General features: G+C 39.5%; 1 protein-coding gene across 1 annotated transcript in view; it reads right to left on the reverse strand.

Moving 5' to 3' along the window:
* LOC112983247 (proprotein convertase subtilisin/kexin type 5) overlaps positions 1-27,222 on the reverse strand; it is a 245,032-nt gene that overhangs the window by 160,038 nt on the left and 57,772 nt on the right. Inside the window, exons 4-5 of the mRNA XM_064500309.1 lie at positions 12,510-12,653; positions 10,067-10,143 (exon numbers count right to left, since the gene is read on the reverse strand). Coding sequence (XP_064356379.1) covers positions 10,067-10,143; positions 12,510-12,653 — 221 coding nt within the window. The remainder of the gene's footprint in view (positions 1-10,066; positions 10,144-12,509; positions 12,654-27,222) is intronic.

A 27,222-nucleotide genomic window follows, 5' to 3' on the forward strand; every position in this document is an offset into this window, starting at 1 on the left:
GTTGTTGTTTCATTTTTTTCTCTGAATTATTTAAAAAAAGTTCACATGCCTGTCATAATAACATATGCACAAGTAAATTTGGAAAGAAATATGACTATAGTAGGAAGATGCAGAAGGATTTGTGAGGAAATTTCCCTGCTCTTTAGGCAGGTTAATTGTTACTTTTGAAGCAGGAATGTTCTGCGATTCCCCAAGTCTCACCTTGAATTTTACAATCCTTTTTAAGTAGGACAAGGCATATAGGTATAGGTAATACCTTTTATTAGACCAGCTGGTATAACTGGGAAAAATAAGCCCTAAAACCGCTCCTTCAGGCCTGTCCATATTCCTAGATCTCCAGGACTAAAACAAAGTACTACTAACACCTATGTTCTTTATCACCTTAAATTCATGGCCATGAGCCTTCCCTGTTATGAATACATTCTATACTTAGACATTTCAACTTGCTCATCTTCTGTTTCTCAAGCTTTTGTATGACAGTATATCGTCAGTCACTATTTATCCTGATTCACGGTTTTCATCCAGACTGACACAGAAATGTAGCAGCTGGAGAGATCCTGCAGTGCTTGAGGAATCTCCCTTTACCTGGAAATCTCTACATTAGAGCCCCATCATTTCTGTGTAATGAAAAACAAACAAAACACAAAAAACCCTCCCCCCAAAAAGATACAATACCAGTTCTACTAAAAATCACACAAAATCAGAATTGAAAAATAGCCTAGGAATACAAGAATGCAGATCTTGAGCCTTCATGTTTACTCTTCCTTGGCAGGAAAAGAAACCCACTGGATCCCTAAAAAATGGTGTAGGGAAATGCTCTTGGAAAAAAAGAGATTTATGCTTTCGTGCAAGGAAGATGTTGACATATGCACGGATCCTAGGGTCATGAGGCAAAACAGAGGAGCAATACAGCGATGTGCAGGCAGGTCATGGATGGATCTTTATCCATGTTGCACATGTCATTGTAACAGCAGATGACTGATTTTGCAGTGGGACAACGGTTAAAAGAAATGGATATTTTATAACTCTGGGTCCCCACCAAACTCTGGCTCAGAAAAATATTTCTTACCTATTCTGAATTCTGAGTGCAATTTCAATTAGATATGTATTGTGCTTAATCCTAAATTCCATTTGATGCTGTTGTGCACACTTAAATGGAGATCACATTTCTCTTTAGAGCTGTCTCCATTTCAAAGATGAGTGAGGTAATTCTTCTTGAAATAAATTCAAATCCTACTCTTATCTGTGTTGATAAATAATTGTTTTTTATGAGCCTTGTATCACCAATTCGGCAGAAGCAAGGTTAGATCTTAATTGGAAAAGGAGATTTAACATAAGTAGGCTAATTCTTACACACTCACTAAGTTGGAGAAAAAGTTAGTAGTTGTTCGTCCAATGTTTACACAGTAATAAGAAGAGTAATGCAGGAAAGTAAGTTGAGGCTGAAAGAAGAAGACATACCTTATTTTATTCTCTTTGGCACCCTGACCTCTAGCCAACAGCCTCACCATCTCGCATGTTGGAGAAGTAATTAGGCCGTAGTCTGTACCTCAGTTTGCTAAAGATTAGAGGATTGCTTTGGGATACTATGATGTGCTATTGAAACATAAATGATTTTCAAAGCAGGTAAATTTTTTGTAGTAGAGACCCCAGCAGTGCAATTACACCCATTTCTTTACCTCTGCATCTGAATTTCTCTACCTTGATTGCTTTCCTTCAGGAAAAAACAGTATCTTGCCTTCAAGAGAGCAATCTGACTTTGCTTAAAGCATCAAACTTAATAGATTCAACTGTATATCTTTGAGAAAAATAACAAAATCAAGGTAACGTAAAACAAAGCTGGAAACTGTAAGAAAATAATTAAACTTAATACAGAACTAAGCCTGCCTTCAGCAAAAAATCTACACAGAAGCATATTTCTTCATTTTCAAGAAAAAGCAATGCCTGAAATTTTTACCCTGAAAATGTCTTATAAAAAAATCTATTAATTCCATTAAGATGTATGCTTATAGCATAACTTTTGCAGAGCTCAACTGTTAAAAGTATATCATTTAAAAGAAAAAGCTTCAGTTAACAGCTTTTGCCTTTGGATTCACAATCACTTTATCAAACTTGTACCTAGAGGTTTGCTTTTAATGCCACAGTCATTAAAGGGGGAATCCAAACATGCTTTGGGCATGTATGTGCTGGCTGGGAAGTCTCAAGGAGCCAGATTTTGTGCTGCCTTAGACTGGGCTGGCTCCAGTGAAGTCAGCTGGTAAAGCCCATCACCACACACAGAGCGGAGCCATTCTCTTCAACTTCTCTAATATCTGCAAGGTCTCGAAAGGGGACAGCACAGAGAAGTATGTTTTCTCGCTCAAATTCTGCTCAGCTGTAGATCTTAAATATAAAACAACCAGAAAGTAACCCGTCATTATAGTGAATTGAAACTAGCCTAGTGTAGTTGTAGACTATCACCTCCGAAGTTCAAAACCTCAAAATACAGACACACACTTGTATGAGCTACCAACCCCAGCAAAAAGAACATCTGAGAACAAAAAACTTTCGTTTCTGACTTTCCATAAGAAAACAATTCAGAGAAGTGAAAATCACAGATACAGTAACTGTCACAGCTTCTATCCCTTCTCCTGTTGACTTTGAATCGAAAGGGAGGATGTGACTCATTGTTATCAATTATTTACATAAAGGAACAGGAGGCAGTTGCACAACACTTCAGACTGTCACTTCATTTGTGAGCTCATTGTCTGGTACTGCAGTAATTAGAAACAGGGGAGCAGCTTTCCTGTCGTGTTGTGGTTCAGCATCTGAGAACCTGCGAGCTTCATCAATTCTCCCAGGGAACAGGGCTGCACCTCGAACGCCAAGTATTCGGCGAGATACATCACTCAGCAACCAACCCCAAGGTACTGAAAAAGGGCTTTTTTTTTTCTTTTTCTTTCTGCGAACAGCTCTGGCAGAAGTTTGTTTTTGTTTATCCCTCGGTTGTTTGACCTCTCTCGATTTCAGTGACTACTCAAAGAAACGTCCTTCCTTTGGCGCTCAAAAAATTATAACTCAAACCACTTGTGCACTTTGGAGGGGATTATGTAATGCAGCATGATAACATAATGAGCAGATTAGAAGAGTTTACTAAAAAGACAATTTTGGGCAGCGTGACAAAACTTTCGTTAGGACGATTTCTACTGCCGATGCTGGAACCTGGATCAAAAGGCTACTGAATCAGCCCTGTAGTCCAATGAATCTTTCACTGTTTTGTCAAAGTGAAAAGCTCTAACAAGGGACCGACCTTAAAGACCACTGATGAGAGTGCTCGTCGGGGCTGAGTGAGTCAGCCCGACAAAGACGGCCTCTCCGCTATCCCAGCTAATTGTCTGCAGTTACCAGCAATTCTGGGGTCCCCTTACAGTTTCTCTGGGCGTTTCGAACGATCGCACTGACTGAGGCAGCATCAACGTTCCCAAACATCAATGTTTTGCTTGTTTTCGTGCAGAACTTTTTCTCTCGTCCTATCGCTTAAAATCCTGTTTTAGAATAAAAGTGAAATATAACCAAAACCACTGGGTGGTGGGGCTTCTTGAACGATGTTTCTACAAGATTTTTCTTTCATGAGAAGAACGTTTTCCTCCCAAAAAGCTTTACAGACATTCATCAAGCCTCTCAGTCTTTCCCTAAGGGAAACAAAGGATATAGGAGGATTACCCCTGAGGTACAGCCATCTGAAGAACAGGCAGGTTCATTCGGTAACAGTGTACAGGGACTCGAAGTAACAGTTAAAAACAGGAAATGAAGAAAAATAAGCTCCAAACGAATCTGTAAAGAAAACCCATTTCAGCACAGCATGATTCTGCAAGTTGAGCTTTAAGACAAGGTTTATCTCCCTTATTTTTACAATCACTACAGTGGGACCTTTAACTACAGCAGCTGGCAAGAACACGGACCTAATATCTCATGATCTCCACGCTGCATCATGCCCCTAGATGCTTTTTTGGGTCACCAGATGATAATTAACTTGGATACTAGCTGGTGAATCACTAACACCGCTCCTTGTAAAATGTGGCAATCTAGCTGAATACTGACACAGCCTGAACCCGACTTCATTATTAACATCTGCTAAAATTGCAGCACAATGGGATATGGTCATAAGGGCAGTGAGTTTAAAACCAGAATAGCACCAAAACACGAGAAATCAGGATTGCAATCTCTGACTGCGGCTTCTATACCAATTGCCTCTATCTTAACCGGCTGCCTGGTTCAGACCCTGCTTTTCATAAGTGAACACTTCACCACATCATAGAAAACAACCGTAAAATCCGTAATTTCCTAACAATCCTCAGCAAAGTCCTTTAAGTTTGCAGACAAGCTGAGACATGCTAGCCACCTGCCATTGAGTCACTGGCACAAGGAATTAAGTGTGCCGTGCTCGGGGTAAGTGTGTTTTACAGGGCACCGCATCACTACAGAGAGCATTAAGTAAATTCTCTCCACTAATTATTTTCTTGTTGTGGGGGAGATTTATCTATCACAGATGCTTCACTGACATCTGACAGAACACACTCTGCCAGATGATGCTGTCACTGAATCCGTTGGGTTTTAAGCCTTTGGAGTCTGGAGAAAGTCTAGAGGAAGAGTTGGAGCTTAGGAAAAGAGCCAACGCTAAGAACAGAGATTCCCTCCGACACAGGCTGACACCTCAGCCCAGCTTGTCTCCAGAGTTTGACTCTCTCCCATAACTTAAGAACTGGCTTTCTCAGTCCCTCATCACAGGTGAAAGCCTCGGGATTTACAGTTCAGCTCCACAGGGTAGCCTTGAGCAGATATAAGCAAAAACCAGTGATAAGTCTAAAACAATTGCTAGTCTTTTTTTGTTATGAATAGACATCTGACAGCAGAATTGGTCTCTACCCAAAAGATAAAGCACAAGATGGTACGGCAACGCTTCGCAATACAGCTCATTTTCCCTTCAGTTTTGTCTTCAATACATGATACACCAATTTCAAAGCAATAACAACTGCATACTGGCAATCAAAACGTAGAAACTATATAGACAGATACTTCCAGCTGTTAGCGCTCCTTTCTACAATGCTGATACAAGAGGAAGTTTTCTGATCTTTCAAGCTGGCCATGAGAGACTCCAGGCTCCCTGTCTCTGGCTGTGCTCGGTTCCTCTGAGACCTGCTCTGAATAGTGACATGGCAGAGTCATGCAGCTTCCTACTTTTATTTTATTGACCATCCAGGAGGCAAAAGAAGCTGATCTCCCTGTTAAATATCTAATATCCATTCTGATTAAATGATTAGGACATATTAGAGGTCTTCTACATAATCAGCTTGTGTAAACTAGCAGCTTGTCACGATTGGAAGAATATTAAGCCCCTGGCATTTTATTGAGCAACTTCATCAATACGACTAATAAAGGAAAGTAATAACAGATTGGAATGGATGTATTGGTCTGCCACTGAAGAACAATGTAATTATGTGGGATGGAGCAGGATTGAAACTCATTAGCTCATTAACTTCTTTGCCATTGTGACATAAGATATAAAACTGTCCAGATATTGTAAAGTGCAGACATTAGGAAGTCAAGGAGTAGCTTGTGTTTCTCATGATTTTTGAACAGCAAAAAATTTCTGATTTCAAAAATTCTTGCTTCACAAGTCCTATTGAAAAATAATTTAGGAGGTTGTTAAAGTAACAGTTATTAGTGCAGTGGAACGCATCATTGAAAAATGTGAGGGAGCATCCAAAGGAGTAACTTTGTATCTCCAAAACAGAAATGATAGGCTTACTTTTACTTTTTCTTAAGTAAGTATAGTAAGAACTCCGTCAAAGTCAACGGGTATTATTTAAAGGAGTTTTTAAAAGCATCATCTGTTTTAAAAAATGCCAGAATGAAACTTAAGCTCTGAAATATCAGCCCCAGAAATTTCTCATGAAACAGAAAAATATCTTTTTGCCTAGTCCAAATAAAAACACATTTAATGTTATGTATTTTTCTGTTTAATTTCTGAGGCTATTCAATGGGCAGGGTATAACTCAGAGAGCCCATCTGCGTTCTGTCTAAAGACTGATAATGCACAGTTGTTTTAACATAGATGTTTACAGGTAACGGTGAAGTAACAGAAAAAGAATTAAGCAGCAGCACTCAGCAGTAAACCAAAACAAGATGCTTTGCATAGCAGGAATGACTTCATCCACAGCTGACTGCCGTCTTTAGCCTCTGAGCAAAAGGAAGTTCTAGTATAGGCCTGTACCATTTACAAGCTTCATGATTTGCTGCCAGTTTGTAGAAACCAAAGTAAACTTCTGGCAGGACTCCTACATACCATAGTAGTTAAAGAAACTATCGTCCCACCCTGGTTTTGACTACAAGGCTTGAAAGATTAATCTAATGTTTCTTTCTGCCCTCCAATTCTCTTTAGCTAAGAGAAGATTTAATTGAAAACTTTAAAAATATAATTCTGTAAAGTGCCACTCTGGTTATCTACAGTCTCTTCACAAACCCACAGTTAATTCTTTCTCATTCCTTTTTCCTTACTAATAAGCCTCAGCAACAGAAAGCCTTCACTACTAATTAAAAGTGAAAAGCTAGCAAACAGACCCAGTACCCTGATGTTTCACAGCTGTGTGTAAAGCTGCTCAGAGACACCTGCTTATTTTTACAGCATTTCTTTTTACTCTCTATCATTCCACCCCTTAAATATGGTTTATAAAATGAGGAAGAATAAACCAGATCATTTTGTGAAACAATAGCGCATTTGTACATCCCAACTTTACTGGAAGATACAAGTTGCCATTATGCAATGTTGCCTAGTTGCTATAGCAGGAAGCAGGAATCAACTAAATTGATCCTGCATGTTACAAAGACTTACTCTGTAAAATAAGGCTTTCAGAGTGTTCCCTGGTTGTGGTTACCTCAACTTTCAGGCACAGCTTGAGATATCTAGTGCCAAATGATCGCATATACTGGACAATCACAATTCCTGCTAAGATTTCAAAAGATATGCTGGACACACAAAAATATAGATGGGCTGCTAGTAAGTCTTTCTAATGCTTATGTAGTCATTTAATTTCTGTTGAGTCTAGTAGGAATTAGGGGAGGAAGGGCTACAGCCACAAAATATTGACTATACTGAAGAGCTGCTTACCAGGCTCGGTATATCTGCAAATCCAAAACACGGAGCCTCTACGCGGAGGTTGGGCTGCCAAGTAAGCCTATGCTTAAAGCCCTTCCATGCTCCAGGTCACCTGCGTGTCCAAACGCAGGCTCTGGGCTGAGGCTCTCGTCCAGACCTCCTGACAACGCTGGGAAAGCGCAGCCGAGCTCCCGGCCGAGGTCCCTACCACCACGTCCCACCTCGGGCCCTCGGGAACCAGGCAGTGGGAGTATTCACCTCGGAGGCAGGACAGGAAAATTCAAAGCCTGAAGAGATATATTAACCTGTCCAGTTTTATATCCTTTATCTATCTCTAATCATCAATAAAAGGGAAGATGGCCTCCTTTTTGGGACATGTTTTGTGAGAAAGCGATGGCTCCAGTACCCAGCTAAAGGCAAAGGCTCGGCTGGAGACATGTGGCTCCTCGCAGCACCAAACAAAGAGGGTAAATCCCTCAAATTCTCTCACCTCACAGAGAGGGCAAATCCCTCACCTGAACTGGGAGACCTCCAGCTGTACCCTGGCCACACCGCAACTCCAAGCACAGGAATGTCTTCACACAGATGAGCCAGGATGTGTCCCACAAGCGTACCAGCGAAAATACAAGCGCCTAATTTCAAGTTAGGGCTGATGCTGAAGTGGCCAGTCATGCACAAGTTAGGTATTGCAGCATGCAAACTGGCAATGCCTCTATACTCAAGGCTATAAATGATTTATGTTCTTAAGTTGCTACTCTGTTTTCAGGTGACTAGTATGTTTAAAACCTTAGCCAGTAGTCCTGTGACATCTCATAAGCCAAATCAAAGATTTATCTTAATGGGCACCAATTTTTAGCACATTTACTGATTCTGACCTTTCTATACCAGTTATTGGCTATCTCTAAAATGGAGATAATCAAAGCAAATGAAATTCCTCAACTGTAAGAAAAGTAAAAGACTTTTTGAAAAGAGCAAGAATTGATATACTTTTTAATTCATTTTTCTGTTTCAATGAACAGAATCTTGGGAATATTTCCTAACAACTTCAGTACAGTATTAACATTTTTCTTATGGGTACATGGGTCTGAAATCCTTGGCTTGTCACTAACTTAACTGAGTCAATGTGGCAACTGGCTCTTTCCACCATTTGTTCTATATCAGTGTTTTCTTTTCGCTAAAAGTTACACTAGCCTACATGTGCAGCATGTTTATGCATTTCAAAGCAAAGGGTTTTACTGAATTTCTTTTTACTCTTTCATTGTATTCTTGCTTTGGGAGATTTCTAGTAAAGAAGAAGCAGACATGATTCAGTAAACTGAGCTTCTGTATGAAAATAGAACGAGAAAGATATGCCTAACGGGCAAAAGGGGAGAGAAGAAATAGTTCTTGCATGTACTTGTTTCTAGACAGAAATATTTGGCAGCATGTAAACAGCATCAAATAAGAACAACTGACTAAGAACATATGCTAAGATTTCAACCCCAAATAAATAAACTATTATTATTCCAATTAATATCAGCATAATATATTTTTATGTTAAACAATATTTCTAATCATCACAACTTAGATATGTGTGTGTGTATGTATATGTATTTATATAGTTTTCTTAAGAGCTAAATCCTTACATAGTTCTCATCCTGGCCTACCAATACTTAACCAGAACCAGGCTGACCAACCAAGTAAGTATTTGGAAGAAATCACCTCAGTTTTCAAGGCTATTTCCCCATATGGCTGAGGGTAGCTATGACAGCTCCCTGAGATTCATGGTAGGACAGGGGAAGCTATATATAACAGGCAGATATGTGTAACGTGGTTCTGATCTTCAGCCTGTTCATGTATTTTTCCTGCTATTATGCAGAAAGTATTGACAAAGAGTGTATTCTCCTATCTAAACATTGTCCAAGGTTGGTCCAGTCAGTTTCTCCAGTTAAGCCAATGTTAAGTTTTGTTGTTGATTTCCCACTGAATTAGCTCAGACCAGCTGCATTCTTCTGGAGAAAGTTTGTGGGATCATAGGACAGGAAGAACACAAACCCAAAATCATTTGGATTGTGTAAAGGAAAAGGTTTTATCTCTTGTTGTCTCTCTTCTGCAGGCAAGTAATACTCAATGCTTTCTTGATAAAAGAAACCTCAGCAAAACAAAATGCACAGATAGCATTTTGACAACTAGTTGGATTTTTCTTCCTCTAATACAAGTACGAAGTTTAAAGATTTAACTGACAAATAACTGCCCTCAGATACCCATGGCCTGCTTCCTGAGTTGAGACAGCCCTCCCCAGCGTCTCCCCCAGCCTTCGCCATAGTACATCCAAAGAAGAGCAGGGTTGGAATGACAAATACCAGGAAGCTGTACCCTGATGCAGAAATACAGCACTCATACAGACATATTTAACCAGTCATCAGCCACGGACACTATAAACAGAAAGAATTGCTATTTCTGGGTTCTATATGGTGTCTAGCAAACCTCCGTACATAAAATCTCCATTAGAGTTTAAAATAGATGGCTAGAGAGTAAAATCTTCATTAACTTGCAAATTTCTTCAAAACGCCAAGTCTATAAAGCTCTAGAGAGTCAGAAGCTAAGTCAGTTCTCACACATAACACACCCTCAATAACTCATTGAGACGACACCTAGAAAAGGTAAATCACCCCCTTTATGATGCATCCCAAAGGGATTGAAAATGGTTCATTTCACAAGCCCAGAACTTTCAAACTAATTTTTATGTATTCTCAGATGTCTCTAAATGCATTCAAAGAATAAGTATCATGCAGCGTGCGTGGGAGAGACATAAATACATATTTCACAGAGATTTAAATGCAGATCACACTGATTTATGAAGATTCAAGTTTCCTTGACTTTTGTAGCAGAATTGGTACGTTCTACTTGAAGAACTGCATTGAAAATGTCATGAATGTCATAGTGCCTTACTTGTTCTCGTTGCTGGCATCATACCGAGGCATGGGGTCAAAATCGTTTCCATTGACATCAAAACTGGCCTGCGAATCCTGTAGCCAACAGGACAAAGAAAACCAGTTTCTCATTAATTAGTCATTGACTCATGTGACCTATACATTCTTCAGCAGGTTTCTACAAGAGAGTAATTAGGTTAACTAACATTCCTGCAGTTTTATGATGATTGCATTTTTTAGGAAAGGATTATATATTTAATAATTACAGGATTTACACATTTTATTTCATTTTTGGAAAAGGGAGGAGGATAACGAATGCCCTGAAAAAGCATAGTTCCAATATCTGTGAGGGAGTAGAAAGAGGTGTTTTATTAAGCCAAGAGACTATATTCCTTCTAAGAAACTTGGAAATTAAGAGTGTTCATTCTCAAAATCAGGATTTTGCTAAATGTTTCAAGATTCAAGAAATTATCTACAAGATGATGAATGAAACTGCAGTCATAGCTTTAAGGAACACAAATAATATCATTTTCCTAAGAATATTTTTATTAAAATATAGCTTGAAATGCAACTTAAACTGCATTCCCATTTGGAAATAAAAGGTATCTCCCTAAACATCCCCTCATTTATCTGGGTGTGTAACTGTTTCAAATATATGCAAAATATCTGCCTATTTTTGCTCCATATTTTACATTTACCAAGATTCTTAGAGCTGAAAATAGTTTATAGAGCAAATAGCTGCTGGTTTGTATGTCTCCCATTAATTGATGTGGTAGTGTGTGGTGTGTTGACATGGTAAGCAGTTCTTCTTAATCTTCTCTTTGTTCAAAACCAGTTACCACATCCACCTCAAATATTCCTGTTTGCAGACACACCAGCAATAATCCGACATATAGAAGGCATTTGTCATCAAACAAGCAATGTGTATTGCTCTGGGGGAATTCCTTGTTGGCACAAGGAAAAGGAGAGAGGAGGTGGTAAGGGAATAAATAGCTGCTTTAAATTCAGTGGAAGGACAGTATTGGGATGCAGTGACGTCTGATACAGTCTGGGTCATTCAATGAGGAAGTAAAAGTGTATTTGGTTTGTTTAAATGACTTCAGAGATTAAAATGAAAGATGTGGCATTAAGATCAAACTAGGCATATGTTGACAAATGAGGCAATATCCTGTCATTTGTGCTTATGCAGTCCTCCTCATGTATTTTAAAGCTGAGTTCTACATGCAGGATGGGGAAGGATACAGATATAAGTGTGGCTAACTTAAAATAAATGACTTGAGAGCTGTGGACACAACTGTAGTTTTGATGGGTTGTTAATGATGTTATCATCCTCTTCATCTCTTGAATGCTCTGTCGAGATGATATGACACAAAGCCTGTGTTCAGCATAGGTCTCTCTCACAAGATCTACATCTCTTATGGGCCTGAAGGTAAATACCTGCCCTGTATTGGTCATCTTCACCAATTTGACTCAGTCCAAATATATTTGTTTTCTTACCTCCTGTGAACATAGAGCTTGCACATTTCATTTCAGAGAAATAATAAGGTCCTCACGGTCATGTGCTTTTAGGTAATGCCTGTTCTTGAAGCATGGGAATAATCACTCCAGCAAAGCACAGCCCTGACATTCTACACAGCTTCAAAGTGCGACGCTAAATCAAGAAATCACCCACTAGTGAGGCAGCCTCTGCTTATGTTATGCAATCCTTCCGAGGTACATTAAACCGATCATTTAAATGTGATGAACCACAAGCAAACAGAAACCTCCTGAGGCTATATGAAACACATGGTAAACAAAGGAGACAGTTCTATTACAAATTGGGAGGGGACTCACTGGAGTTAACAGAGATTTACTAGAAAGACCCCAAAACGTTCTACACCCATTCTTAACTGAGTGACTCACAACGAGTCATGTCTTCTCCCTTTAATATTATTTCTAGCAATAAAATAAATAACTTCAAAAATAAATAAGTAGGAAGGTATGCCTAAAATTACAGCATTTTGAGAAAATCTGCTGTCTTGCTAGCTAAATATATTGGCCAAAAATGGACTTCAGCTGCATGCATTAACTCAAAAGCAGTGTATTCCATTCCTAAGTTCTGAGAGTGTTGAGAGTGTGTGGATATTAAGTAAAATAATTATAGAGAAGAGAAAGAACTTCAGATGATTGGTTCCAGCCCTTCAGAAATTCAGGACTCAATTACGAAAGGCATCCAGATATTAAAGACATTCAGACAGCATATAGTCTTAAAAGAACACAGATTACCAAAAGCTGTCTGTTTTTCTCCTGGAAGAATGTTTTCTTCCCATTGGTGTTACCATTTGAGGAAATCCTCGTACGAGCCCCCTCCTTCCCTCCTCCCTCTTTCTCCAGTAACTAGAACGTGTTCATCTCTCTATCAGCGGCAAATTTATTGCAGGGTATATATAAAGCAGCAAATCTAGACTACTGCAGAGACTCACATAATTCTGCATCAAGTCTGGATGGTTTCTTTCAATGCCGTCATCCAGGATGGTGACCACAACATTCTTTCCAGTATAGCCTCTCTTCCAAGCACCTACTATATTCATATCTGATTGGCAATGATGGGTGTTATCACTGCAGTGCTAGAGAGAAAAAAAGAGATAAAAGTGTTGGATGTTGCAGATTACTGAACAGTGTGGGGTTGAGATATTAGCCGATTCACATTAACATCACCATTTAAATTAGCACACGAGCATATCAATTTGAATAGCAACCATTCAAGATCAACATCTACATTTAGAAATATACGCATAATTAAAAAAGAAATGCTAAATTAAATGAAAATTGCTAGACCTGCTTATTTCTCTGTCAGATTACTCTTTATGTTAAGCAACACAAAAGGGAAGTGTTCAGCCACACTGAACCGCTAGAAGCCCTGTGTAAAATAAAGCAACTATTCCTGACTGTTAAGCACTCTCATTTGAAATGTGCATTTGAATTATTTGAATTTTTTCTGAAAAACAAACCATATGTGGATAAAAGTAGATAAATGCCTGTACTGAAACGGCCATGGAAACAAAACCTGCTTTTTGGAGCTTATGTGCTGTATAATTTCTTGACAGAATGTCTGGAAACTAATCCAGATTCATTTCTATCTACAAAAGAAGGCTTTTGGCAGGTTTTGTGCAATATCAGCAGGAGATGAGCAGCAGTTAAGAACCTGTAACCAAAACAGCACTCTGAAAAACTTGCAGCTTAAGGTGTCTGATGAATTGTGGATAGCTACATTGTGAGCAGCCTGGAGTACAACTTTCCGAGCAACCGAGCCGGGTGTAGGGGAGAAAGAAAGTTTAGGGTACGTTAAAACTGAAAGCCGCTTCCTTGACACGAATGCACCCAGTTCGTATGATGAAATCTGGCTTGCCATGGCAATGAGACATGACCCTTTGGGTATTCATATGCCCCATTAGCAACTCCCTGACCCACAGGCAAAGCCGTCCCCGTAAAGGGGGTCCAACCAGCCCCTCATCGGCGCTGCTTTTCTCCAGCTCCTCTAGTCTCAGCCAGAGCAACAGGTGAAAAAGAGGGGTAGGGGGGAAGGGGGAGAGTGGAGAGTGGGAGGGAGGAGAAAGAAATGAAAAAAAAAAAAAGAAATACTTGAAACTTGTATCATAGCAACAGTGGCGACGTGAGCACGCTCAGCATTCACTCCCCCTGCCCCACAGCCTCGTACCCCCATCTCGGGGTAACGTTTTAGCACTCTGCACATTGTGCATCGTGGGAATACATTCAGAGAGATGCATTTTGCCTTGATTTAGTCCATCCCTCTCCTCCTGAATGTAAGCACTCGGAAGGCAACCATTAGCCGTATTTGGTGCAAATCTGACTGACGTCAAGATTACTATCAAATTGTACTTTTCCTCCTCCTTTTTCTCCCATTCACACTCCCGTACTTTCATATACAAACCAGAGGATTTAACTGGTCGCCTGCTGTTACCTAAATCAAAACTATGTTATTAGGTACTATATATATGTACATAGTATATAGTCACTCTTACTCTCTTTCCCTGTGTGTATATGTCTATGAATATATAGATATACCTACGTGTGTGTGTGTGTCTATATATACACACTCAAAGGCATCTGAAGGACTTCAGGGACCAATTCCAAGGAACATATAGGCCAGGCTTATTTTTTTTGTTTTGTATGTTGCTTGGAAATGTTTGCAGTGCCAGTTTTATGAGACCGATCATCCGCTAGGCTTGCCCTCTGCACACTGAATGCCACAGTTGCACATGCGAGGCTTTCTGATGTACGAACAACAGGGGTAAAAGTGGGTCGTGCTTCCAGATCCCTTTGCATTTTTCAAAGGCGTTACTGAATTAGTTGGCAGAAAACACCTTCAAGAAAGGTGAATATCACTATTCACAGTTTGGTGGTGTGAAGACAGAGATGGCAAGGTGCGAGCCCCTGCCCTCGCTGCAGAGCAAGCCCAAGAGCCGGGACGGGCAGCCAGGCTCCCGGCATTGAGCTCCGGGGCTGACGCTGGGACTGCCCTGCCGTGCCGCAGCAATCGCACCCGCTGGGCACCCCTGTGCTTCAGGGGTGGCTCCAAAGCCAGCAACAAAATCAAAGGATGTTCCTGCTGGTTTCAGGGCAAAGCCACGGTGGGAAGCCCTTGCACATTGCCATTCCTCTCCAATGCAGACTTTCCCTTTGAACGCATTGACTGGAGTGGATTGCTCTGATTTCTACCGATCCTTACATGTCCTGACGAAGCGATGGAGTCAGCAGGGCCATTGCACTGTCCCTTCATCTCTACACATGCAGTAACCCACTGGCTGCTTTGCTGCCTCTCTTGCCTTCTCATCTCAGCAGATGAGCCAGTTGCTCTGCTCCTAGGCCAGTCAAACCTCCCTGGCTAAGCAAGCGCACAGGTTTTTAATCCCTTTTCCCTTGCATGTTCTTTGTCTCCACCAGGAGATGACAGCTTTTTCCCTTCACGATGTCAGCACAGCCGCTTGCCCTCCCTCACCTTACCTGAACTCTTGCTTTTGGGGCAGCAGCAGAAGAGGGGCCCATTCATCAGCTGCTCTGCTGCATGCATGTACATGAACATGAGATAAGGTGTATCTGCTGCTTTCCCAAGCGCTCTGTTGATTCTCTCAAAAGATGTGCCAGATCAAACTGATACTCAAATGGCTTTGCTCTGCTCCAAGACTGGGCAGAAAGATAGTCTAAACAAAATCTTTCGGTATAAAAGAAATTCCAGGGGTAAAGCAGGCACAGCTGTATGCCCACCTATAGCTTGCGATCACAACACAGGTAACATCTGGATAGCAAACGGAAAGGCAGCGGACACACGTACAAGCCAGAGGAGTTCAACAGCAGTTGAAGGGTTCAGTTCTTATTGTTACAATATTCAGCTTATTCTCAATTCCTATTAGAAATAGCATCTTTGTTTTCTCTTCACTGCTGTTCCTTACTCTTCCTCCTCTCTCATTTATTTTTAACCATGCTCTTCCTGCCCTGTTCGCAGCCTTTGTTCTTCTCTTCCTCTACTGGCTTTTAGGACTTACTTAAATTCAAGTTTTGTTTCATTCAACATCTGATCTCAGATCCCTGTATTTTCACCACAAACTATACCTTCCTCTGCAGATTAGTATGTGATCCTATCCAGGTTAATCTCATCGTGCACATTGCTCTCAAAGCAGTCAGAAGATGTGGCTTTAATCAGAAACCATGTAAATCTTAGAGTGCAATTACTCTTCAAATACTATATAATATGGTATAGATGCGCCGTTCCATATGAAACAGCATCTAACATGCCATCTATAACTTGGTTTCATTCGTTCTCTTTCCTTCAAAATCATTTTTGTAAGGAATTTTCCAATATTGAGTTCCATTGTATTATTTTTCTTTAACCATGTGCTACTTCTTAAACATCCATCCAAATTACATTGTCAGCTACTTAGCAGAGGGCATTTTTTAATGAATTTGGAGGCACTGCTTAGATTTACAGTGTTACCCAAATAACAAATACTAAAACATGTATCGTGATAATAAAAATTATGTGATTCAAATTGACTAGATTTTGTACAAATAGGCAAGCACTGAATTATTAAAATAATTTTCAATATAGTTTTCCTGTCCTCTCTTTTCTGAATAAAAACAATCATCTTTGTCATATTAATGTACAGAAGCTGTAGAGTTGGGATGTTTTTATTAGATCTATTTATCTTTGAACTGTTGTTTTCAAATTTTAATTTAGGCAATAGTATAAACTAGGCTAGTCTATGGAATTTCCCCCCTCTCCCAGCAGATTAAGTAATTCAGAAATTTCCTGCATTGGTACCATGACTAGACAGTTGCAGTAAGCCAGCCCATTTCAACATACATCATTTTCATCTATTGCCTGGAGGATACCATCAAAAGGAATAAACAACCCCTCACCCAGCTACATAGAGTAATTTCATTTAGGTTTTTAAAAGGCAGTTAAAGGATTATGTTTTTCTTTGGACTGTTTAATTAGAAAATGTTAATGATACCACAGTTAGCGTTTAATAGGAACTGTCTGCAGGGCTGAGAGACTCCTGAAGGATGTTTAGGAAGGAAGAGGGGTATAGTAAGGAAAATGTCAGATCCAGGGCTTTTCTCAGACTTGAAATTCAAGTCTTACAAGGGTAAAAGACCAAAAGAATCACTTGGATGCCTTTTGGAAAGACAATTTAGAAGCCACCCTTGCAATTAGAAAGCAGACACTACATGAAAAAAGTTTTCTGTTTTGATGTATTAGATTCCAATTATTTGCAATGCACTCTCAATGTCAGACATTTGCCTGGATCCTCTTAGCTATTTTGTGAAATTCTCTCTAAAAAATAGCATACTGTCACTATCATTATCTTAACGTTCTTTGTCTGCTGCACTAATTTTGCTGGTCTGAGGCTTGGTGTATCCAATCAGGGATCAATAATAAAATTGAACTGCTGGACTGAGAAATCAGGAATCATATTAACAGACTACATTTTTTGGAATTCCAGAGCAAAAAAACAAATTAAAAGAAAGATGACTGTAAAGTTCTGTTCTGTCTTTTGCAATACCTGTTACTCTATAAAAACAGAATAGAAACAGAAGTTTCTAATCTTGTGTTGATCTTAACATACAGAATGTCGGAGCAGAATAGAAACAGAAGTTTCTACCCCTGTGCCATGCAGTCTCTCAGAAACCGCACATCATGCCCTCTGTAAGTCTTCATGAGGCACATAGCATTGGTTTGCTGTGATTTTTGAGCTAGCAGTAGTTAAATATGTTGTCAATATCTAAGCAGCATAGAGAAACACAAGATAATAATCAGAATGACCCAATTTTCAAGACCAATCATGTGAGTTGGCAGGGCTTGGGACCAATTTGGTGGAACGTTACATACGCTTCTGGCCCCAGCAAAGCTCTGAATGCTAGTCCCCACTCAGAGATTAGAAAAGATAGACCCTTAGAGTATTAAAAGAAAAAGAGAAACTCCTCCTGGTTCCATTAGAATGGTCCCTAAAAGGTCTTCGGCACAGGCAGAAATAAGCCATGCAGGTTATGGTCCCATTCTTTCCATCAGGAGGGTTGTGAGATACTAAGCCATGAGTAGGAATAGGATGGGGAAGTGGTACACAGAGGAAAAAGGACAGTCAAGAGCCCGTGCTGGGACCCTGATCAACATGAGCAGGGAGCAGAGGGGCGCGGAGGGCCAATGAATGGGTGCCGGCTTTTTGTGGAGCTATCAGAAAAAAGAGAGTGTCTACCTGTTCTGTGAAGGGAATGTAATGTGGGGTATTTGGCTTTCTTAGCTGGTCCAGGCAAATGCACAGGCAGCAAAGTTTAGCAGCTTTTAACTTTAGTAGAGGAGACATCCTGATGCTACGTTCAGCTTTCTGTGGTACGGTTTCGTGCAGTGCTCTAAGTTAAAACTTGCCAATTGTTCTCTCTTTGCCTGCAAAAAAAGAGAAATAATCTCTTTTCTTTATGCTTTTGATGGGATCCAGTTTTAAAATGGAATGAAATAAGTAAGCAGGAAGGTAATCAGGAGTTGGTAAGGTAGGCTCCTTATTAAAATGGCTCATACAATTTAATAGAAATCATGAAAATATGCTTCGAAAAACATCAAAACCTGATGAGCTGAAGTGATCTTTCAGAATTATTTTTTGTCTTCTCCATTGTAAACAGTTGAAAGTTGTATTTTCTGAGAGACTATTAGAATAATGTTTCATTTTAAAAGTATTTCTAACATTTTTTATTCTTTCATTGCAAGTAGTAGAAGGTGAAAGAAGGATTTTAGGAGGGAAAAGAAGGTGTGCTTGCAGGGAACATTTTTATTTTTCTTAGATATAACCTCATATTTAGTGCATGATATGCTAACTGCATAGCAAATGATTTTCCTCTCAGTTTCACCTTTAAATAAGTTCGGATTATTGCTGCACATGATATTTTAAAGGTCTACCAGGAGTATGCAGATAACAGAAGGTCTGGTTCATCTCAAACGCGGGATGTTTTGCATTAAACAGTACCTGACTTCTGGAGTCACACTTTACTGAATTGCTAATTTTTTTTTATCTATGTCTGTATCAAGAGATATATTTCAAAATCGTACCATATTAAATATTTAACACCAAATCCGTTGCTCGTGCAACTCCAGAGGGTTTAGTTAATTTACTTCAGAGATGAATTTGGTTCTTAAGCTTTATTGATTCTTTAAGTTAACAAACAAAATATACTTAGAGGCCAATAAGAACAATCATGGACATACGTACATTATTTTATGCCTGTTTAAGCAAGGAAGGGGAACAGGAAATCAATATAAAAGGACTCCTTGTATTCATGGGAGTATCTAATGGCTATAGTGAGACAAGAATAATTTGCAGGACTACATATACATTTTTTGCAGTGAAAAGTAAGGAGCTCATAACTCTTATTCTATGACTGTGACTACATTGCTAGTCTTTCCAAAAATAGAGTAATTCATAATGCATTAAATTCATATTCAAGACAATTCCATCACTTTTCCATCATTGGTGCTTCTTAAAGTTTACACTGGTTGTCCTTCTGTAAGTTGTGTGTTGGCTTAAACATGAGTTAATTCAGACAGGCCCTATATGTTCCACAGGCAGCCAGTCTGAGGACGCTTCAGCCCGTTTAGCAATGGGAAACACCTCCCTGCCCAGGTCTGCAGGCAACAGGAGTTTTGCTCCCAGTTTTTGGCACTGGGACCTGCAGAGGCACAGAAATGATGTGCCTTTAGTATCACCCTTTCACTCCATGTGGGGCATGACTTGCGGCTCTGTTAGGACGTGTGCCTTTAGACCTAGTTCCCTCCCACGTGGAGGCTACAACAGAGACGCCTTGGAGGCAAAGACGAAAATCTAGGTAAAACTGCCTCACGGCCATTGTGCATGTCGTGACACCTTCACTCAGTGGCAAATGGCAAAAGAAGCATCCACAAAAACTCCAAAAGCTCCACCACATCATCCCGCAGAGCAAAAATACATGTACGGAGAGAAGGAAAAGAGGATTAAAAAAAAAGAGGAAGAAGTTGTGTATAAAGGCATCCAGAATATGTCCAGTTTATTTTGGAAGCACAAATCATCCATACGAGCGGCACATCACAGACCTGGTGCACCTTGTATATCCTTGAATTAGTGCTTGCTTGTTGTGAAGTATATGTCAACATATGGATAGATTCCTGCCTGGGAAGTGTTGAGAAAAATATGGAAACATGAGGCAGCACGTCTTGGGGGATCAGTAAAGGAGGGAGAGGGGAGGAAAGGAAATAATTTCTGCAACCTGTGGCTACTACTAAGTAATGCAGGAAGGAAAGAAGCGTGCATGGAACTGGATCTCTCCATGTGGCTGCATTCCCTCAAGACACCTATCCAGTGACTGTTGCTGCTATTATTACTACTATTGCTACTATATAAATAGCCTACTTGTCTTAGTCAGAAAAGGCCTGAAAGTGGATCAAAAGCTAATATACTTTTACCTGCTTGAAGTCCCATCTTAAAAAAAGAAGAGAAATTCTTTTATTAATTAGAGGGAATATGTGAACAGAACAGCTGCTCCCTGGCCTCAGCTGCACAGCCGCAGCCCCCGGGATGCAGTATTCACGAAGGATGAATAATTCCTCAGAGAGACAATTCTTTCCATTCTGCCATTTTTTGTGGCCTTTGCCTCATATTTTTATTTGACCTCCTCTAAGTCCCCCAAAAGAAAGAAAAATAGGGCACTTTTGCAGAAAGTCCCAAGATGCTTTTTTTATTTTTTTTTTTAAGCATCGGTTCATGGAGTCCATATGACTATATGACTGTTTGAGACTCTGAATGCTCATATTTTTAGAGGTTTCTTTTCATGCCTCTTGGTTATAGAAAAGATTTTGAAAATGTGAACACTATAGTCTCAGAGCACAAAAGCCAAATAAAATGAACAGGGGTTAGTTTTGTTTGTTTTTTCTAAGCTCTTGGTTTTAAATGCAAATTCAAGAGTATATTCTGGGCACAACTTGTGAGTTTTGAATGCTTCAGGCTGGCAATACTAATCTCCTTAACTCCTTAACTTCTTTTATTATCTGAGAGGTCTCAAACATAGCCATAGATTTTGCTTATCATTGCAGTGATATAAACTTATTGTGTTTAAATAGCACCATAAGTCAAAGACAGCATCAGTATTCAGGTTGCATTTTGCTGCTCTGTTTCTGAGGTTTCTTGTCCTTAAGAACTGCAGTCGGCCTAAAATCAGCCTAATTTCAAGATTTGTGAGTACAGAATGAGCTGCAAAAAGCTTAAAGGGCATTAGATGTGTAAAAATAGCTGTATTACTTTTACGTGCTGATTATGTAGCATGATTTTGTGAGGATGAGACAAATGGTAAATGGCTGCATTACAAAATGAATGAAAGTAAAAGAAAGTTAACCCTGGATAATTGAGGAAGGACCTTTTAGTCAGCTTATTAAGATATTTCTGGTTTTATTATTAGCTGCTTTCAGTGACAAATTTGTAACTTTTGATAAAAAATTCAGAATCGCTAATCTTTCAGCCAAGGCAAAAGAAGGAAAAATAAACCCCCAAACGGCTTACAGTCACCTAGTTAATACCAAGCAAGACTAGACTTGGTATTTTGGTTATTCCTAAAATAACAATGAAACAGATGATAAGTCTTGCTTTAGAATAGTTTTCAGAACTTCCTGGAGATTGCATCTACACCATGAAAGATGTACTCTTCACAATTTTCGTTTTAAGCTCTTTTCAAGTCAAAGAAAATTACTTCCGTATCAAATTGTTAAGAAGTATGGGAGAGGGAGATGGTTTTATTTAGACTTTGTGTGAACATATGTGACAGAATTAAACCAACCACAGTGCAAGGAGGCCCTAAACAGATGGCTCCAATTAATCATTAACCCTCCTAGAGACTGATGAGAGTGGGAGGAGCCTGCCACTTACATAAGCCCACTTCCTCCCCTCTTCCTTGTTTCATTTTGCTTTGTTTTGCAGAGAAAAGAGGGAAGGGTGATGCTCAAGGAGGATGTGCTGTTGAAGTGATGCTGGGGAAAGTTGATTTGGAGGGGAATAGGAAGCCCTTTTTCTTCAGAGTGTCTTAAGCTTGCATGGATGTGAGGGCTTAGGAGGACACAGATGATGAGATGTTGGCTGTGAATATGACTATGCCACTTCTTAAGGCCTGCTGCAATACTTCTGTCCTTCTTTCTCTATTTTATGTAGTGGTCAGGTCCCTGTGATCTAGGAGGCAATAGCTTAGTGACATCTGGTGTTAGTGGTGGGGAGTCCTGGGGGAGAAGGAAGGAGAGAGGAACAACAAGAGCAAGGGATGGGAGATGCATGACTCCTTCAGGAGGCTGCAGGAAAGATGCATGTCCCTACCCTTCCCCAAGGGACAAAAGAGGGTGGCAGAAATGGGGAACATTGTTGCTCAGAATACAAGCATAATCCCAAATTCTGCTGTTAGTAATGGAGCAGGAGTTTTTCCTCATTTTCCTGTGGGCATATGGAGTTCTTAAGACTGGAACTGTTTGCAGCGCCTTTGCTTCAGCAATAAACGTCTATGCTACTCAATATCTACAAGCCTGTCCCCTAAGAACTGTAATGAGACATCAGATTATTGTACCTGTGGTCCTATTATTTGTCTGGATTGGTATGTCAGAGGAGATTATAGCTCGCCAGAGGACAAACTTTAAGGTTGTGAAACTATCCTCTTGGGAAAGAAGTATAAAAATCATTTCATACCCTCCTTAGACAGCCATACAGAAATATTTAATCTAACACTGAAATGCATGCTGTGAAAATTCATTAACAGTACAGGATCAGACTAAGATGAATGGCTGCTATTTTAGTTTGCCTATAGGGAAGTACCCTAGGCACCAATAGGCTTTTTACCATTTGAACTTGCTATGGTTGATGAATGCAAAGTCCACTCTGTATTATAAGAGAAACCTGGGAAGATAAGGCCAAACCACTAGAGGGAGTGGCTAGTTATATTTTGCAGATGAGATCATCTGGCAAAAATGAGAGAACTAGCTTGGAGAAATCTAGGGAGGCCCAGGAAAGGAAAAAAAAAGATTTTTTTCAACAAAACAAAAAGTTTTCCATGAGGCACAAAAGTACCACAGAGTTACCCTTACTGTCTCAGGAAATTTGACTGAGCTGATTAAATATTAAGGTCTTGCTGAAATGTTGAAGAAAGTTAGTCCAGAGGCATATGACAGCTGTGCATGAAAGACTGTGCAAAGTAGACCCAGAATATAAAAATGCTGTGAAAACTGAAAAGGGTCTTAAAGGAAACCGCAGCAGAGAGTCAGGATTCAAGCTGTATCAGAAAATACAGATATTCCTGAAAGGTTCTGGAAAAGTGCAGTATATTTGCAAACACTGATTTTGTGGAGAACTGGGCATAGACCAAGACTCTAAAGCTTTCTAGTAAGAGGATGTATAGGGACTTTGGAAGCTGCTGCCAAACTAAATCCACATCCTTACCCCAAAGGACAGTTAGATTGTGTTGACTACAGCAGTACTATTAAAGAACTACCCCAATTGCAAATAACAATTGAATATGTAGAATGATGCAAATTGAATTGAGACTATAATTTTATTTTAGTACCAGAGGCACATACTCCTGTAGAAAGACAGAAGAAAAACTACCCCAGTATAGGTAGCTTTTATCCTCACCAGAAACTGGAAAGTGTAATTAATCTAACTGAGATTGGAAAGAAAATCACATTCATTACTGTCAGGCTTATATACAGTCTGTGTGTAGACCAGGTCTCAGCTTTTAAATGCAACACTCATTAATGATAAGAGCCTTAGCATTTGCATAGGTCTTAAAACCCCAGGAAATTAGCAGATGACAGACCCAGAGAAAGCAAACTAAGATCAGCACATGGTAAAGAAGGGAAACAATACACAAACAGACATAACTACAGGTAAGAGTTCTTAATTTCATGATCACTGTGACTTCTCCCATGTCCACCACACTTTGCTGAGCACTTCAGCTACAACGTTCTCTCTGCGGCTCCGCTCCTCTGCAGTCTGCATCCTCCCTCGGCATTCCTACCATCTCTATCCTTCTCTTCTGCGGTTCCTGTCAGCTGGTCTTCTGACTCCCAGATTTCTGCATTTTCAAATCTCAGCTGTAAATGTATCCTTTTTTTCCCTGTTTGCTTTGTTTCTCCTATTGCCTGTGCTGTTTAACTGAAAATACTATTCCTTCATGAATGTGTGCCAAAAATACTACACAAAGCTTAAAGGTTCCTCCAAGCAAAAGGGAAAATTCTCAGGAAATATAATGTCCCTCCAATAAGCTAATTCTTATGTTAACTGTTATGTTGTATCATGTAAATGCATGAGATGGTTACAAAAATATTTTTATTTATCTAAAATACTGCAATGAGATCTCTGGATCCATTAGGGATGTAGCATGAATCCGTGAGCACTTAATAATGTAACCACTCATAAGGAAGTTAGCAGAGGGTTTGCCATGTCAATTTGTACTTTGAAGCCATTACGATACCTGAACAGATATAGTTAAACTCATTTTGTTTAAGGAAATGCTAGCGATCATGTACAACTATTAAGTCTTAAGCCTTAAGAGGCTACAATGCCTTCTTGTAGTACAGGGAAGTTTAAATTGTGTTCTCCTGCAGCGCATTCTTAAAGCTCATGACACAGAAATTAGTAGAGTGGGAAGCAATGATGGGTAAAGAGAGACTGATCTGGATCACTTGTGAAGGTGAACCTTTGTTTCTAGAAACCTGTGTTTCTAATATAATCATTTATCAAATTGCACATGTAGGACTGAGTGGGCTAATCATAAAGAGAGAAAGTATACAGAAACACAGTAGCAGTGTAAAGGATTTAAGGCTTAAGGTAGAGAGTCACCTGCAACTTCAAGAAGATGCTCTATGAAGCCATATATTATCCTTTCTTAGTTAAGCAGTGGGATAGCAGGAAGGGGATTAAATTGACTTTTGAAAATGAGTAAGGAGACTACTCCTGGAATGCTATCTGCATGTGTCTAAAGTTTCAAAAAGAATGATGTTGGAAAAACAGAGATGAGTCCTCCTCATTGCTTTTTTTCTGAATCACATGCTAGAAACACAAGTTACACGATTCTTAACATGCTCAATGTATTTATTTTATCCAAGGGAAGGTGGAGAGATGACCTGATTGCAGCATGAAAGTGCCTCAACGTGGAAGAGATTTTTGAAGGTGGACGTTTCTTTAATCTAGCAGAGAATGGCCTAACAAGATAAATATGGAGCAAGACAAATACAACTACAAGGTGCAAGTTTTTTTTAATAGTTAATCATTAAGATAATGCTCCTATGGATGTGACTTTTGTACAAATGCAATCTTTTATCTAATATATATATGTCTTACTGAAAACATACTGCAGCTCAATTAGAAATGCTGAGCTTCTAATTATGGATTTCCAGTTGCTGTTACTGTTGGTCAGTCTAAATGACCATAACAATCCTGTGCCATATCTCTGACAAGAATCATGCAAAGGAGTTCAGATACTGATGCTGGCTTCTGTCAGAGAAAAGCACCTATGTGTCAGGAACTTCACAGAAATCTCCATAGCAAGTAGGATTTGTGAGAATTAAACTTTTTTCTGCTGTTTAACTGCCTTCAAATACTCTGGGAGGGTATTTCTGAGCCTGGAGTTAGGTGCTGCTTTAAATACATGCATATCCTGAATAGCTCTACTCTAAATATGTACAAAAACGTTAAGCCCTGTATGAATAAAATTCTCTTCAATATTAAATTAAATATGCAAAGCAACAATGTCAAAACAGAACTGAAATGAAACATTCAAATGAGGGTTTGGGTTTTTTTTCCTTTGGCCTTCAAATTTAGGAATAGGTGAGAAGTTATTAAAAACATAAATCTTTATTACTTCTGGAGCAAAATCTAGAAATTTTAAGTTGGGGAGCATCTCTGCAGAAATATACATCGATTTAAAACAGAAAAATAGTAGTGTATGCTACTTATATGTTGTTGCTTTGCTATTTACATGAAAAGATAAAGATCTTTCAGGGTTTCTAATAAAAGCAGGTAGAAAGCTGGTTTTGTTTTTCTCAACCTCAGTGCTGTATAAAATAAATAATGTTTTGCATTGATCCAACTGAGGATCCATTTCAGACTCTTGCTACAGCAGCCCTGGTCAATTCCTGTATGGATCTAGGGCTTGACACAAAACAATCCACAAAACCAACTAAATAGTAATTATGATGTTATGACAGCCTTATTTAAACAGAAGGTTTGGGCCAGCTAGCAGCAAATGAAGGCTGGCTTGTGGGACATTGACAAATCAACAAAACTTTTAAGTTCAGGCTTAAGTTTAGGCATATGCTTAAATCTATCCTTAATCTACAAAGCATTCAGGTGGCTGCCTAATTTCAGTGAGGTCCGTGAGACTTAATCATGTGCCTGTGTACACTGTTGCACAGGGTCTCTCATCAACAGCACTTTTCCCCATAGCCCTGTCATTATTGAAGATTTCCTTTTTTCCTTATTAAACAGCCAAACCAGCTGTTTTTTTTTTTTTCTTTTCAGCCACTTGCCCTTAGTTAACCTGTCACCCTTTGACTTACACTGCTGCAGATGCAAAGATTTAACAAGGATAAAAAGGGCCAAAAAAGAACCTAGGTGAGAACTTTTCAATTCACAACAAATGGTTTATTGGATTGCTCTTTTTATTTTTCTCTTCGCCTCTCCCCCAAAATCAACACGTGAATCGAAGGTACAACTTGATCTGCCAGCAGCATGACTACAACCATAAGGTTGCTACAGACAGAAAAAGGGGGAAAACTGTTCAAGGCTGTCATTCAATGCCTTTTCATTTGAACTTCCCTTTCTGAATCAAGGCGCATAGTACCCTACTCACAACTGCCTAGAAGCAAATATTGTGATGACTTAGATTTTTTTTTTTTTTTTTATCTAAACACATATACAGGCACGTAAATTGTTCCTGTCCTTCCCCACAGAATGTAACTCCGTCGGGAGATTTTAGTCAATCTCTGCTGCTTAATGCCTGTCTGGAGGCAACGTGGGTCATAACCTCTGTTTCTTCCAGGATCTCTCATACTTACAACTTCTATCTGTTAAGCAGTTTCTATATGGTTCCAAAAAGAGATGAACGGCTCAGCCTCAGGTTTGTTTTTCCTATTAGATTGTGGGATGAATGTTAAGTGTGTGTATGAGTCTTTCAAACGTTGAGACAATCTAAGACTTTTTCTAGGGCTTGGCAAAGTAACAAACCAAGCTTACTGAGTGGTTTTGGCCACCCTCGTAGATTCCTTCATTGAAAATATCTACTGAATTAATCCTCAAAATGTTTTAGTGGCAATAGCTTACACAATGTATAACATGGTCTAAGGTTATCAGCAAGTCCCAAAGGGGATCAAAACTGCTTCAGACAGGGTGGTCAACGCTTGAAACGTTTGAATGTCAGAGAGGAACAAGCAGCCAGACATAGCAAAAACTGACTGCATGCCCAATATGAGTGGGGAAAATGGACACGAACCTCTTAGATTTTTATTCTCTCTCACTAGTTAGTACCACGCAACTTCCCTGTTAAATAAATAGTGGGCCGATGTTATGTTTAGGCAAATTTTTTGAAAGGGCAGATAAATGAAATAGAACAATGCATTATACTTTTACC

Source organism: Dromaius novaehollandiae, chromosome W (assembly GCF_036370855.1).
Source record: "Dromaius novaehollandiae isolate bDroNov1 chromosome W, bDroNov1.hap1, whole genome shotgun sequence".
NCBI lineage: Eukaryota > Metazoa > Chordata > Aves > Casuariiformes > Dromaiidae > Dromaius > Dromaius novaehollandiae.